Source organism: Pseudopodoces humilis, chromosome 1 (assembly GCF_049639895.1).
Source record: "Pseudopodoces humilis isolate 2021_Gansu_Grassland_sample_001 chromosome 1, ASM4963989v1, whole genome shotgun sequence".
Taxonomy (NCBI): Eukaryota; Metazoa; Chordata; class Aves; order Passeriformes; family Paridae; genus Pseudopodoces; species Pseudopodoces humilis.
In genome coordinates, this window is record NC_142200.1 from 90,075,105 (window position 1) to 90,091,454 (window position 16,350).

The 16,350-nt window shown below is 40.8% G+C and overlaps 1 protein-coding gene across 3 annotated transcripts in view; it reads right to left on the reverse strand.

Moving 5' to 3' along the window:
* JARID2 (jumonji and AT-rich interaction domain containing 2) overlaps positions 1 to 16,350 on the reverse strand; it is a 209,137-nt gene that overhangs the window by 111,153 nt on the left and 81,634 nt on the right. For all 3 annotated transcript variants that reach the window (XM_005525263.3, XM_088058457.1, XM_088058453.1), the window contains exon 2: positions 7,314 to 7,449. In XM_005525263.3, coding sequence (XP_005525320.1) covers positions 7,314 to 7,449 — 136 coding nt within the window. The remainder of the gene's footprint in view (positions 1 to 7,313; positions 7,450 to 16,350) is intronic.

The following is a 16,350-nucleotide window of genomic DNA, read 5'->3' on the forward strand; positions in this document are numbered from 1 at the left end:
GAGAATGAAACGGTTTGCCTGGCCACACTCAAAGGTGCTCTCCAGACTGCTAATACAGAAAACAAACCCAAGGCAGCAGCTACGCAGAATTACCCTGAGTGAAAGAAAATAAAATTGTTTTCTCTGTTGGTGTCAAAGCCAAGTTTTGTATCATGAAGGGTCAACACAACAAATTTCACCACTATGTAAGTGATGAGTTTGGGTTTTTTTTGTTTTGGGTGGAGATTTTTTGGTACATTTGTTTGTGTGGTTTTAAGGCGCTGAAGGTGGTTTACAGAGTCATATAATATCCTGAGTTAATAGGGACCCACAAGGATCATCAAGTCCAACTCTCAGCCTCGCACAGCACCATCCCTAAGTCACACCATTCCTAGGAGCATTGTCCAAACATTTCTTAAAATCTCTCAGGCTTGGTGCTGGGATAACTTCCCTGGGGAGCCTGTTTCAGTGCCCAACCACCCTCTGGGTCAAAAACCTTTTTCAAATATTTAGCCTAAACCTTCCCTTACGCGTCTTCAGGTCATTCCCTTGAATCCTGTCACTGAGCACCATAGGGAAGAGATCAGTGCCTGCTCCTGTTATTTCCCTCATGAGGAAGTTGTAGACTGCAATGAGGTCTCCTCTCAGTCTCCTCTTTTCCAGGCTGAACAGACCAAGTGACCTCAGCTGCTCCTCATACTGCTTCCCTTCAAGGCCCTTCACCATCTTTGTAGCCTTCCTTTGGACTCTAACATCTTTGTGTATTTATATATTTCTTGTATTGTGGTATCCAAAGCTACACACAGGACTCCAGCTGAGGCTGCAGCGGTGCAGAGTAGAATGGGACAATCACTTCCCTAGACCAGCTGGAAATGGGTTGATTTTTGTCTTGTTTGTTTTTGAGAGAAACACAAACCTAAAACCTATACTTGCGAAGTACTTTTCAATGAACTTTTAAGTTTAATCTTTTTTTTGCTCATTCCTGGCAACTGTTGTCCCTTCTAGCATCTGAGATTGTGGTTAGATGAGATGACTGTGCCAGTCCTAAGGCTGTGGTTAGACAAGATGATTGTGCCAAGTCAAGCAGCTTGCTACTATCAAAAGGGATGAGGAGTCTGACATCCTCTGCCTCCAACTTTCAGTCAAGGTACTCTGGGGTCCCCCATTTCCACCAAATGACCACATGATGCTCACTTGACCTCTTAATGAAGGTGTGCAGTTCATTAAACTAGAAAAAAAAAATCTTTTTTAAAATATTTTTCTTTTCCTGGGCTAGTTTTCTGCCACGTCAGTACTCTGGACTGGCTGAACTGCACGGGCAGACAAATGGCAGAGCCAGCAGAAGGAACAAGGTGAAAGGAGCAGGGCCACACCCATCAGCTACTGCTGAACTCTTTCCCACCTTTCCTCACCTTATTTATTTTAGGCCTACAATAACTCAGTCTGCTACAGATAATGCACTTGCCTCTGCAGACTCTTCATTGCCATTTTCATTTTCTATTACCTATGATTAGACATATGCAAGGAGGCAAGATTATTTTTAGAATTTGTTTGCCTAGAAATGTACTCAGGAGCAACAGAAGCTCTTTTTAAATGGTCATGAAATAAGTTTTAAGAAAATTAATGATACAAATTCTCTGCTTCACAGGTTAAAGAAATATCCATCCCTGTTACATATGAGAGGAAAAGGAATATGGGTGTCCTGTGAAAGAAGATTTTCGATCAGTCTTGCCAAACACTGAAATTTTATTAAGACAGGAGCACAATTTGGATGGACATAATCAAATTCAGTTGACATCACTGAGGGCATAATTTTTTATAATTTTTTTTATAAATGGTGATGATGGAAAAGGCAAAGAACAACCTCTGTCAGCCAATGAACAAGCGAGTCCCTGACAGGCTGAAAATTAATTCTATTCTAGAAAACAAAGAAAAGAGATTTGGAAATTTTCAATGAAGCCCAATTCAAACATCCTGTTACTTATTTGTTAATCTTTAAATTCACTTGACAGCAAGCACCAAAGTGAAAGTGATGTTGAGTGCCATGACAAATTTGCTCAAATCCTTATTTTCTGAACCTTTTAGTTGAAAACATCTATATTTAATCACAGTTTAAAACTAGCCAAAAAGGCTGTTTACTCTGAATGTAAAGGGAAAATACTGCAAAGTTGAAAGAGGTATTTCTGTTTCTGTAAATGCATTGTTAAAATCCACTTACAGACACGGGTCCTTGGCACAGTTACAATCTTCTACTAAAGCTTAGGAGACAGACAGACATTACCCACTGTCAACAAATGCAATCTCACATCACTGATGGAGTGAAAAGCTCCCTAGACAAACGTTAGCATAAAACCTTCTTGCAGTACTTAATTGCAGCCTTCAGAAATAAGAGAGATGAAGTTATCAGTGTATCTGAACCATCACAGTGAACGAAGAGGGCTGCTTTCTTGTTCAATATTGGAGGCTGAGTAACGACCCAGCCAGGGAAGGAGACCCACACCATTCTGGGCACACAGAGGCACAGCTGAAACAACAGCACTTCCCCAAGAGCTGCCATGTTTTCATCTGCAGGAGTCAGAAGAGAAGAGACATGGTCTAAGGGAAGACGTGGCTCCCAACTGGCAGCTGCTGCCATCCCCTCTTAGTTAGCTTTTGGCAGATAATACATGGCACTGAGCTGAAGCACCCGGCTTAGCAATGTTTAGGCATTTCTACCACATCTGTTGCGATTTTCCTGCCATGCCTGGAGTACCATCTACACGGCAAGGGAAAAGAGGTTTCACCAAGAAGCTGAAGTCAGATGAAGACAGTCCCATGCCACCCTATTACTGGGCACCATCCTTTCAACATGGCTCACTGGGGAGCATGGACAGAAATCCCCATGCAGTGAGCAGAAAATAGTTGAAAATACATGCATCAATGACAAAAGGTGCTATTTTCAGAATGCACTGCTGCCTGCCTCAGCTGGCACAAACAACCAGTGCAGAAGCCAAGGAACGTGCAGATCCAGGAATCAGAGGCTGGTGCTGCCACTGGGTCTGGCATCACAGTCCCACCAAGAACTGTCTCAGAGCCTCCTGCCACTCAGTGTGGAGATGTATCAATTGTGGAAAAAACAGCTCTCCAACAAAAGAAACGTGAACTTTTGTGTGGGGATGGCTGAGGGCAGAAGCAGACCAGTACAAAGTGGTGCAGTCCCCACACCTGCAGGTTTTCAGGACACAACTGGATGTAGTACTTACTGCTGCAGTCTAGTTAACAAGGTAGTGATCAAACAAAGGCTGGAAGTCTTCTCCAACCAAAATGATTCTGAGATGGGAGAAAGGGGCACCAGAGACTTTACGGTCCAACCATCACCTCCATCCACATGCTGACATAGCTCCCACTCCATTTAAAGAACATACATAAAATACCCAAGTTCCTTTAACAACCTTAAATGTAAAATGAAATCTCTCAGAATAGCAAAATTACTTCTTTTTTTTTTTTTTTACTCACCTTTTTATTTACCTAATGAACGAGACTTCAATTTATGCCTCGAAACAAAGCATTCCCTCACATAAATTTGATTTCCCAAACAGATTATTCTTGCTGTGAGATTAAGCTAGACAACCTGTTTGGAAACTGCCATGACACCTTTCTAGGACAAAGTATAGCTGGTGAAAACAAACTATATGCTTGAATAATTCTAACGTCTGGTTTGTCATCTCTGTAGATTAACTAACCATCTTAAACAAATAAGAAAACTTTGTCACTTTTTCCATTCAAGAAACACACTTCTGCAGCACAAATTTATTTACTGCGAATTTTGAAAAACAGAACTTAAAATTGTAGGTCATAAAAGTTTGCTTTGTGATATAGCCTTTTGAGGGTACTGGATTTACTCTCATCAACAGAATGCAAGCCATTATTACATCTTTCATTGCCTTTTTTATAGCCCTATCTCACATTTTAAGCTGCACAAGAAGAAGACAATTTCCCAAAGGACTTAGTTCTCGTTTTAGATAAGGATCTCTGAAAATTGGTATCACTATCCCAAACACCAATCCCTGTTCTTAAAATCCTAATGCAAATGACAGGCAGCAGTAATCAAAATCACTAAAGAGGTCCCACTGGGTTTTTCCAGCGCAAGACCTTGTTTCCATAATCAGAGTTCCAGTATACCTTTTAGGGCTGCAAAGAGTTTCTTGACAACCAGCACAAGCACCTCCTTCAAATTTTATATTCCCAAGGACTGAACAGGAACATGCAGGAAACAAAGGCATACTGTAGGCTGTTGTTCTACATTCTGCAAGTATCCAGAGTAAACATAAACACACATGCAATATAACCACTAATATGACAATCAGAATATACCCACTTGCCTTTCTCTTTAATTGGAAGCACTTAAATAATAGGATTTCAGACACAAACTGAAAATGGCAGGGTTATTTTCAGGATAACAAGTAGATCTAATAGTGAGACAGAGAAGACAGCTAAGGTATTATCATACATAAAAATTCAAAAGTAATTTCAATTTTTATTTATTTTATATATTTTTATTATTATTATTATTCAGAGAGGCACAGAAGTTAATTTTCTCTGTGCCACCACCAGCACATCAGAGCTTGCAGAAACTATAATAAAGAAAAGACTTCTGTTAATGGATTCATCTTCCACATTTAAAATTAATTTGCTTTTCAAACTATCAAAGAGGCACCATTATTCCAGCTACCAAATCATTAATGATACTACTGAAATCACCGGATGAAATACAATTGACAATCATTTTCATACAAGTTTAGCTGCAGTTTCACTAACTGCAAAGGAACTTTTGTAGCATGTTTATCAAACTTCATCTGCTCCAAATGCATAAAAACTTCTTAAAGACACAAGTTACAAGGAGCTGGTGTACCTTTTTGCCTTCCTCTATTGCTACAAAGAAATACTTTTTACTAAAACAATTTACAGATTGCAAGTCTAGGAATACATAAATTTAAGGAATGGCAGTTATAAAACTGGACCACAGAAAGTCTCTCTGCATTACAGATGGTGGCACTAAGATGAAATCCTGCTACTCAGCTGTTTGCAGTTCCCTCAGCTACTAGAAATATCCAATACCAATCTATACTCCTGCACAGAGCTGGGAGTTCAGAGAGCCTGAATCCCCCTTACACCCTTCCTTTCCAGTTTTGAAAATTGTTGTATTTGCCAGGTGCTGAAAGGTGACCTATTCGATTTTCAACAGTTACATAAATAAAGGAATTAAAAAATAGGTCACTCACATAAAACTATATTTAACCCCATGCTACCCTTTGGAGCAACATGCAAAAAACAAAGGATGTGGCCTGAAAGTTGTACAAACAACACATACAAGAAAACATTATTTCCTTCCCAACAGTATGAAATCTGGGATCTGAGACTCATCCTTAAAATACTACACATTTCCCTGAATTCAAAATAGCTCAGTAATTTCTCAGGATGACCTGTTTTTTTCTCAGTCCATAGAGACCCATAGATTTGAAAATACATGGCTAATTTTTTTTTTTTTTAATGTAGTATTCAAATTGATCTTCTTGATGTCACTGCACAATATCAATCCTCCTCCCTTTTGCTTATTTTTCTCTGCATAATGAAACATTCCTCCAAATATCAATGGCAAAAAAAAAAAAAGCTTTTGGACAGAGATGTTGAAACAGAGCAGGGCCAAGACAGGACTTTTAAAAAACAATTTAGCAAACAGAAAGAGCAACATGGAATATCATTCTGGCTCAAACAAAAAAGCCCAACCCTCAAATGACTGGTAAGCTATTTCTGTGAAGGAAAAAAGCTCTGAAGATGTGAGCTCTGCTGCTGCCAGGTGAAGCCAATGGCATACTCCATGTCTGGTACCTGCATTGACATAGCATTCCCAGCCAACTCACTTTTTATCTAAGCTGTCTTTGGAGAAACTAGACACCATGAAAACCTCAGTCATCCTGTAACCTGGCACATCATCAAAGCCTCCTAACACACAATTACTGTGCTTCATGCCTTTGGACTTTTTTCCTTTGACTAAACAAAACCCCCACAATGGAATAAGAAACTTTCAAAGAGAAATTGTGTTTGACAGAAGATCAATGATGCAGAGGTGTTGCAGGGAAAAAAGCCAATGCTGTTTTGTGTACACCTCCAAGCTTATAAATGCCTTGCTCTTAAAGCTAGATGCCCCTTCCCATCAGATCAGCACTTGATATTATTACTGAACTCAGAAGTCTAAGGTCTTCTTTAATCACATTAAGGAGTTTGCAATTTCTTACTCAATACACTGACTTTATCATGCTGCCTGTAGTTATATCCAGCCATTCCCCTAGTTTTTTGCCTTGTCGGCAATAACACTCAGTGGAATCTGACTCACCATGTCAACAAGACAAGCTACATATAAATATGAATAACCTACCAAGCAAGCACCCAGCTGCTGCTCCAATGCATTAGCACATGTATAGTTATGCACATGACTAAAGGGAACTGCCATAAACCTCCATAAAGAAACAAATAAGCTCTTGTGAGTGAAAACTGTAAGCCTGCCTAGAAATCTGAATCCTGCTAGTCATCACTTTCAAGGCTCAAGCCAGCATGACAAAGCCTTTTCAAGTAAGGGTCTAAGTGAATCTGAAAGAGACACAGTTTATATTCACCTCTCAGGATACCAGCTTTTTTAAGCAAGCTTTAAGGGAATGGGGAAGCAACAGATAATAACTGACTGGAGCATTAAAGAAATAAAATTCAATTCCTTTCAAGCTCCTGTCATCCAAGCTTGTCTGAATCTCCTTTTAATACCTTTAAACAAATGCCCTGTGAACTACTAAACTATGGGAGTCCAATGTCACAGCGCTTGTGTCCTCTCAGCCCTTTAACTCTGTATGGAGATCCTATGCTACTTTGCCTGTGGACTTGGATCACTCCAGACACAGATGCTAGTAAGCCAGTTTCTTGCATCTAAATGACAGTATGTAAATTCTATCCAGGTGTACTTCCCCAAGGTAACTGCAGCCAACCACCTCTAAATGGTTACCTTCTCTGCTGACGTACTAAGCACATCAGGAAGCAGACAGACTACAAGAGCTCCTTTTCCCTGGATTGGCAGCCTGTCCCCATCCTCCCACCTGCCCTCCGCCCTGATCCCCACCTAAATCAGTTAACCAGAAACCGAAACATATAGATTCTTCAGCCCAGGCATCTCAAGCACTCCAGAAACAAGTTCCTCTGTTCAGATCAAAAGGGCACAGTGTATGCCAGACTGGTACACTGGTCTCCCTCCCTGCTACAGCATGGAAAAAAGACTGAGTCCTTCCAGCAGTACCCCAGAGGTGTCTCACCATTCACTGCCTTGAGGCTCCCACTAATGCCATCGCTGTGCTGCCGCTTCTGTGCATTCTTGAACTCCTTCAGTGATAAATAAAGGACCTTCCGCACCACCCTCTCCTCTGACCAGGGAATCCCATCACTGTCATCCTAAAGGAGGTGGAAACAGAAAAGAGACATTAGTTGCATGCGCCTGAAACAAAAACCAAACAAACCCCCAAAGCCTAGGGCTACATAGATTATTTTTAATTCAGGAAAAAAAAAAAAAAAAAAAAAGCACCAAAACTGAAGAAAAATACTATGCAAGAAAATGCAACCTGATCAGTTCTAACAGAGAACAAAAATAAGTATTATCATCAAATCAGCATTAGTGCCTCTAATCCTTTATTCTGCAAACAGCAGTAGGCATGTACCAGGTGTTAGGCAGGAGGTAAAACTTAATTGTTAAAATCCTTATAATGAATCCCTCACGGAGAAATTTATCACAGCCAGGAAGTGTTCTCCCAGGTAATTAAGAGGTGGGGAATAAAAACCCCAACAAAACACTAAAATGAATGTTCCAGAAATTGAAGAGGCAAGTTTGGTGAACCAACTTCTCTTGTTGCTGTTTTGGCCTTCATTTGTGCCTCTTCGCTCAGGTTATATTTTTTTCCAGTTTAGTGATTTGCATTAAAAGCAGTGTTAAAATGAAGTTGTGTATTGATAGTGGTGAAGTTATTCTGAATTTATTTCAGCATAAAGCCAAGTAGAATTTGGCTCATGGGGCATATGTTTTCACCTTTATTTTTAGGAGACAAATGCTGCTTTGTCAAAAGGAACACTAGTCTACATCAAATTTACCACTTGCTTTAGTTAAGTTAAAGATTAACTCCCTGGAAAAGTATTTCCCTCAAGCCTTCAGCATTCAAATAAATTAAGTAAGCAAATTGATATAAAGACATAAGTGACATAGGTAAGTCATCATATTTTCATAAGCCCCATAACTGTCTTGGGGTCTTTGGAAATCACTATTTGAATATTCTTGCCCTTCAGTTCCTCAGGGGCTACATCATTGCCAAAGCAAAAGATTAACATTTCTATGCAGACCTTAAGTGCTAAGTGTACCACAGTGTACTGTCACTAACACTGGAAACTCCACAAGCCCCATCAGAGATCCCCACCAGGAGGCAGGAGAGCTTAGACCATCCACGTGCCAAAGAAAAGACAGACACTGCCAACTTCTAAAAAAATAAGCATCGTTTAGGATGGCCAGTGATAGCCTTTTCTTTGCTCCTCTAGTGACACATTGGCATCGAGCTGCTGAATTGTGATCAAAAACTTTTCCATCCTTCACCCTCCCCCCCAGAAAATTCTAGGACAAATTATTTATTTGGCAGGGGTTAAAAAACAAAACAAAGAAGAAAAAAAGATCCCAACAAAAAAAACCAACACAGTGAGTGCAGTGAAAGCAGCCCGCATTCTGGCAGCAGGATGTGCATTTCACACAAGGGACAAGCTACTACACTTTGAAGATGCCTGAGCTACGCCCAGAGAGTTTTAGAATACAGTCAGCTCTGGGCCAAGAAAGCAAACTTTGTAACCCAACACCCACGGCAACCAAAAAAAGACCAAAAAACCCCCTCAGCAAGCATTTTAGAAGGACTAGTACATCCAGTTATTTTGTCAACAAAGGTTTACACAAACAGCCCTGGCTTACCATTTTGCTGCCAACACAGCTTCAGTCCTAACCAGAAGCAATGCTAAACAGGAGGACTGCAGCCCAATTTTAACAAAGCTTGCCCAAGGATGCCCTCATTTACATTCCCACCAAGAAGGGTCCAATGGGACATCATGCGTTTCTGTTTACACGGGAACTACTTAAATCCTTAAGGGAGTCAGGCTCAGTTAGGAACAGATAAAAAAGCACCCTGCCCATGTTAGGGACACAGGCCCGTGGGCATCACTCACTCCCTTCACTGGAAGCTGCACAAAAACACCCATCGGTTCCTGATCTCACTGGCCCTTTTACCCTGGCAAAAACCCAGGAAAATTAAAAAAAAAAAAACAACCAAACAACAACAAAAAAATTAAAAAGAAAATAAATCCACTCTCTCACAATGTCTCACTGCAATGAGAACATAGCAGCTTTCGCTGCTTCAGTAGTGACAGGGTAAAACCTGCTGATAGGACTGATCTATAAATCAGCATGTGCTGACCACAGGACCTGTGCCGTGGCACCAGCTGGCTACAGTCCCTCCTGGGGAAGGGCAGGAGGGCCCCACAATCCCTCCTGGGGAAGGGAAGGCACTCCCCACCACACACCAGTGGCCTCTGATCTAGGCCACCATCCTGTGAAGACCATGGAGTAATCTCCATCTCCCCAGGAAATATGCTGGATGCAAAAGCATGTCGTGCATCCGCCTGACGGCAAATTTTCCAGCAGCTAAGGTGTCTTCCTGGTGCCAGCTGGAGGCCCCAGCAACATGCAGGACGTGGTCCCACCAGGCTGGGGGCTGTCTGGGCATTAGTGCCACCGGCAAAGAGATGGACCCCAGAAGGTGGGAACAAAGACCTCAGCACCCCCTGAAGCAACTTCACACCACACTCAATTCCTGGAGCTGTAAAACTCCAGGAGTATTAGCTTCATCTGCCCTGTGAAACAGCAGTCTGCCTCCAGAAATGCACATGGAGAGTCTCTTCACACCAGAGCCTCCACTAGCCCAGCTGTGTCCAGGCTGCAGCTGCTGTCCTGCTTGCACTGCTGTGCTGTGGGCTTCCCCTGCACACAGCACCTCCCTTGAAAAAAAGTCTTCAAGATCTCCTACACCGTGTGCTATCCAAGGTCAGCAAAATAAGGGGCTAAGCCGCAGCCAACACCTGTATTCACATGACTCCACACTGCAGGAGCAATAAAAAGGTTTCACAATCTCCAAGCTCATCTTCCCTGGAGCCTATGGCACAAAAGCAGTCGCATGCTGGAGAGCAGCTGACTCAGAGCCCAGCTGAGCCGCAGCTCCCGCTCCCGACACATTTAACCATAATTACATGGGTCAGATCGCCTCTGCCTCATCACCCCAGTGGAGGCAGAGCTGTTGTGTGCTCGTGTGCCTGCACTGCACTCACTCCACCACCAACTGCAAGAGTTATCTCACTTTAGCAAAACACACACACAACCGCTTAGAAATATGGTCAAGTGAAAGCCTTGAGGAATTTAATCTATGTAACTTCTCAACACCACCCGGTCACCCCCACCCCCAAGCCAAGCTCAAAGGGACTGACTCAATTGCTGCTTTTAAATATTTCCACAGGGAGTAGAGATTTGTTAATAGATGGCTCTCAAGGCTGGCAGAGAGGGGTATAATAACATCCAACAGCTGGAACTTGATTCAGAAAAATGTAAGACAGAATTAAAGAACAATTTCTGCAACTGTGCAAGTAATTAGCCATTGAAACGACCTATGGGGAACTAATGGATTGTCCATTATTGACTCAGACCCAAAAAAGGACTAAATAACATCTTAAACTGTACGTTCATCACCACAAGCCCACAATCTTCACTGCGCAGGTTAGCTGAGATTATTTCTGCCTCCCAATATGACAAGAAGATTATCTTATAAACTCAGAATAAAACTAACAGATGCAAACAACCAAGGAAACTATGAGGCAGAATTAAGAAATACAACTGCATGATTTCCTTTAAATTGAAAAATATCATGCCTCCTTCTTGGTTATATCATTTCAGGGAACCATACATTGCACATTTATGTCTGAACTTCAGTACCCATAATGCATGTTTAATTGATAAATAACAATAATGACATATATAATATACATTGATATATAATGTGTATATAAGAGAGAATATACATACAAGAATATAACAAAGAAATCAAAATGTGCACCACCTGTACCTTTCACCATTCACCTACAGCTTAGGTGCTTGTTCCAGGCAGTCCAGCTGTCTGGTATGCACATGTGGCCTGCACACAGCCTTCCTATTTCCAAAATTATACTCAAATCCTAATTTTTAAAAAGCAGAAGAGAGGGGGCAGACTTAACACCACCTCCTGGGCAGGTGAAATGTCAGCCTGAAATCATGAGAGCTGCTGAGCTCTTTGGGCAGCAGCGGCAGCATGACTCTCCCTTCATTCATTGCAGATACAGCATTCTTCAGCCTGGCCCAGCCTTGCCTTAAGCAAACAGGAGTCATAGTTCACAGGATAAAACAAAGCTGGAACAAGGGAGAATGCATGCAGCACTCCATGTTATTTGCTTTAATTTTTATGTAAATACTTTTACAGCAGTGATGGTTTTATTTGAAAAGTCAGGACTTTGTAAGGTACAAAGATACTTATAAGCATGTGTGTTATGACTCAGTGTGGCTGGCATGTTTCCAGCTCTCTCTTTGGGTCTTTCCCAAGCACGCATCTCCTGACCTCATTCTTCATGCCAGGTTGCAAAAAGCAAAACAACAAAACACAAACTCCCTCTTTTTTCTTTTTCCAGCACTGCATCCAACACTCTATTAAAATCACTGTGGCACCCAATGCCCTAAATGAATATGCTTTCATGGCTCAACAGCCCCCAGAGAGTCTTTCCTGCAGATGTAAGAAGGTCATTTTGAAGCAATGGGAAAAATAAACCACAAACTTCTAACCTTTCCTCAAGGATATTTTTGAAGGAGAACTATTTCAAAGGGTGGTTTTGACTGTGTTTATAGCAACATTAAAAAAAAAAAAAAAACATCTTTTGCATGAAAAACAGACAACACATTTTCATATATCATACAAATTACTTTTTCAGCTAAAGGACCGAGATGGAAATGTTTGTTTACTAGATTCGAGACTTGCAACAGATTTTTGCCTTTTGGCTGTATATTATCAATGGAAAACAGTTATACCTGTTGTTCTCTAAAAGTCAGACCAAAGAGGAATTGGTGGAAAACCCAGATTCACCTTCTGTGCAGTCTTGGGTAAGTTACTGCTGCTAAGTGTGATTAGCACTTACTAGCAATTACCTTACTCATTTACAAAGCCTAATTTCTCGGTATGTATATGGCACAAAGTGAACCTCATGAGTAAGTGCTAAGTTTTACTGCTGTTTGCACACAGGTACTTCCCCTGCTTCGTTAGCAGAGGTCTTAGTGGTATCACAAAGTTCCATCTGCCTCCTCGACACCCCAAATGCACATTGCAGAGGGAAACCCCAGTGCTGGCCCTTCGCTGTAAGCACCCTCTGTGAGTAAGCTGCAGGACCTAGTGGGGTGTTCCACGGCCAGACAGCAGAAGCTCTTCTCAGCACAAACTCCTAGCAAAAGTTTGAAGCTCCAGGGTAACAATTTGAAACCAGACTGTAATATATTCAACTGAAGCTCCATAAATAAATATTTTTTGCTCCTTCTGGCAGTTATCATGCTTCTTGGACTTCTTACAGCCAAGCAGAGCATGGTGCAAACTAGTTATATATATCCACAGTAATATCCTTGTAGTCTTTCGCTTACTATCAAGGTCACTCCACTCCCTTCCTCTCAGAATAAAGTTCACACTTATTTAATATTTAACCTTTTAATCAAGTCTAACTATCCAGAGAGGATGTATCAGTTTCTCATTTAAAACAAACTGCTTATATTCAGTGAGAAAAAATAAAACCTCATGAATGGCTTAAGTTGATGAAGATTGATACAGCTTGGAGACTTTATAGTGGAGTGACTCATGCCTTCTGGAAAATGTAATCTGTTCTGTCTAGTTTAGGAAAATAGGTCATGTTTTAAAAATGTGCTAACTAACATGAAGAAAGGGGAAATTTCCTTTATTAATGGCTCTGTTTTAGCATTTAAGTCTATCTGGTAATTATAGCTACTTTTTCCCCTCATACTTCCAGAAAACTTCCCCCAAAGAACTCGTTACATTACAGCTCCTGACTTGAAGAACCAATGCTATCACAGCAAAGAAACAGTGGAAGAAAACAAAAATCTCTCTTCTTGCTTTAGCACTTCTCCTACAGCTTTCATCCCCTGCACTCTCCTATTGGTCTGCACTCTTTCACTGCCTTCTGCTGCACCAGGGATTGCATTTCCTCCTTTCAGATGAATTCTAAAGAGCAGCATGGGAAACGTTCTGGTTTTTGGGTCACTAAAGGCCTCAGGCACTTTTAAGCCCAGTGAGCTTCAACCCATTCTTGCAAAAATACATTATGGTAGAAGAGTTACAGTCAAAATCTCCAAATACAAGTCATTCCCTGAAGTGAGGCATAAAAAATAGTTCCTAAATTTATCTTAAGCCTAATAATGAAATATTTAAGAACAGTTGGTTCATGTGTTAGTTGCTTCTTCTATGTAAACTTTAGAGGCCTTGATGATGTTTCTGCACCTCTAGAAAACTATTACTCAGTATGAAACTAGTGAAAACTTACAAGATGTCAACTGTTTCCCGTAGTGGTCCACCAAGGTAAACACTAAAAACAAAAAACCCAAATAAACAAAAAAACCCAAACAAAAAACACACAAAAAAACAAAGCCCAAACAAATACAGAGTAAAGACACGTCTGAAGTTTCTTAATTTATCAACTTGCATTACAACTTCAACTTGAACAATCTCATTGATAGCACTGACTCCACAGCTATGACTTCCTTAAGCCAGATTAGGAATCTACAACCATTTTGCACCAAAAGCATCTGAGCTTTGGGACCTGACATGGTCATAGTGTACTGGTATAAAGAGGTATGGAGGTGTAATGTAATTATTCAGACTGAGGGAGTGGTTTTGATAACCAGCTTAATTCACCTGGCCCCACATCGGATGCACCTGCTCCAAACCCAATGCCAGTATTAACCCTTACGTGCCTATTTGAGCAGTTTGATCAGAAGAATGAAAAATCTCATCCTGAGACAAGAAAAATTACTGTCTTCATCCAGATCAGCTTCCTTATTCCTAACCACATGACCAAATGGTGACTATTGCTGGGGCGGAGGAAAAAAATGAGGTTGTCCCTTTGCACAGCAACTCACACTTGGAGGGATGCAAGCACATCACAACAGTGAAACATGACAACCATGATAAGGGGGAGAATCACAGATGGTATTCAGGGAATGAAAACAACCTTGCTGGAATGTATCTACTCAGAGCCCCAAATATCTCACTGTGTTCTGATGACCCTTACCCACTTTTTCGAAAAGGAATTATCTACTTTAGAGAAGTGAAAGGGAAATATAAAGGGGTGGCAGGGTATCTATTACAGGGGCAGGGCCTGCAATGATTCAGGAAGGTCACAGCCTGACAAGGTACAATTTTCTGTTTGATCATCATTTGTAGACAATTTATGCCTGAGCCAAAGCTCTGACTTGAGAAATGGATTCTTATGGTACTCTCTTCAAATGAAGGAAACATCTCCTAAAAGGTATACTGAATGATCTTTGAAAAGGTATGCTGCATACAAATACATCACTCCCAGGCAGAAACCAAAATAATTTAAGCATCATTTCCTGTGTTGGTGAACTGGTCTAAATCTTTCTCGAATGAAAAAAGAAACCAAACCAACCTGATGGGTGATATTTACATTACATGTCTTCACTTCTCTGAAACACCATGAAATAATGTATATTTATCTTTGATTACATAGCAGAAAGGAGAAAAAAAAATACAGCTGAAATTGGATTAGAAACTTCTGCTGAAAAACAATTTATTGCATAACATGACTCTGACAGCCTGGGTTTCTGGCCACCAACTGAGCCTTTATAAAAATCTGCTGGGCAGCTGCCAAATCAGCTCTTTGAGCCTTGGCATGTCCGACATCTGAGACAGTAGTCAAGGCAGCCACATGTCCCGTGCCATCCACAGCCCCGCGCTTTTACGGTTAAATGGTACCGTCCAAGAACAGAGTGGTATGAGCCATTAAACACACAAAGGTAAAAAAATCTCCTGCAGCTGCGGATCTGACAACTCTGATCATGCTGCAGAAGACCAAGAGCCACAACAAGAATTCTTCTTTTTCATGATCTGGTATTAATTTGAACATAAAAGTAGCTTAAGAAGAGGGGGAAAAGAAAAGCAAGAAAGGTAGTAAGCTCCAAAAAATGTCTACAGCCCTGGCTGAAAATCACTGCCATTTATAAATTTCACATTCCAAATATTCTTACTCTGTCTCCAGTTCTAATTAAAACCTCCACCAAGTACACTTCAGATAGACACATAAAACCCAGTATGCAAAGAGTATTCAGCAGCTCAAGATAATTAAATTCAAATATATTCTTTCTAATTAATTTAATTTTGATTCAGTTCCTTTTTTATAAAGGTGTTTGAGCTCCAGAATGCAGTCATATGAATATAGTCCAATAAAAAGCATTTTCTGCAGTTTAAATGTCTATTAGTAAGACCTACAGATGTGTATGGCTAATCCAATCCTGCTGCATATTGTCAATTATATTAAGACTTTTTTCCACCCTCAACCAGAACGCCTGATCCTCAACTTGAAAAATACTAACCACTTTTGCATGCCAAAATAGTGTATAGGTAGTAGGGAAGAGAGAAAGACAAAATGGTGCGTTATAAATTTGCCTTCAGTATTAAGATGGGAATTTAAAGAGATCTAATTTTTTGGTGTCTCAGAGCATCTGAAAAATTGTTCAGCGGTATCAATATTTTAAAGAAGCTGAAGAAGTATTGATGTGTTTAGCATCTGTTCTCACATGTACAACAGGAGGTCTGCGCTTACACTATTTCTTTCGTAGGACTGTGTTACCTAGATGCTGAAGCCTTGCCCATAACACAGGAAAAGTTCAGCTCATCTGTCTGCTCTCTAGGAGTAGTGTGTGTGTATATGCACACATGTATATATCTATATATATATATATCTAATCTCAGCAAAAATGTGCATCTGTGAATACATAATTCAGATGGCTGCCTCTGTGAAATAAGTACACCAGCTCAAAGCCTATGTAGTTTAGCTACATTGTTTAATTTAGCTGTGCCCATCAGGAACATGATGCCTTCTAGGCTTAAGTCTGTGGATGGAGGTCCCCTTGAAAAATCTCGGAAGGACACTATATCCCTGCTGGATGACCCTGTATTCACCCCC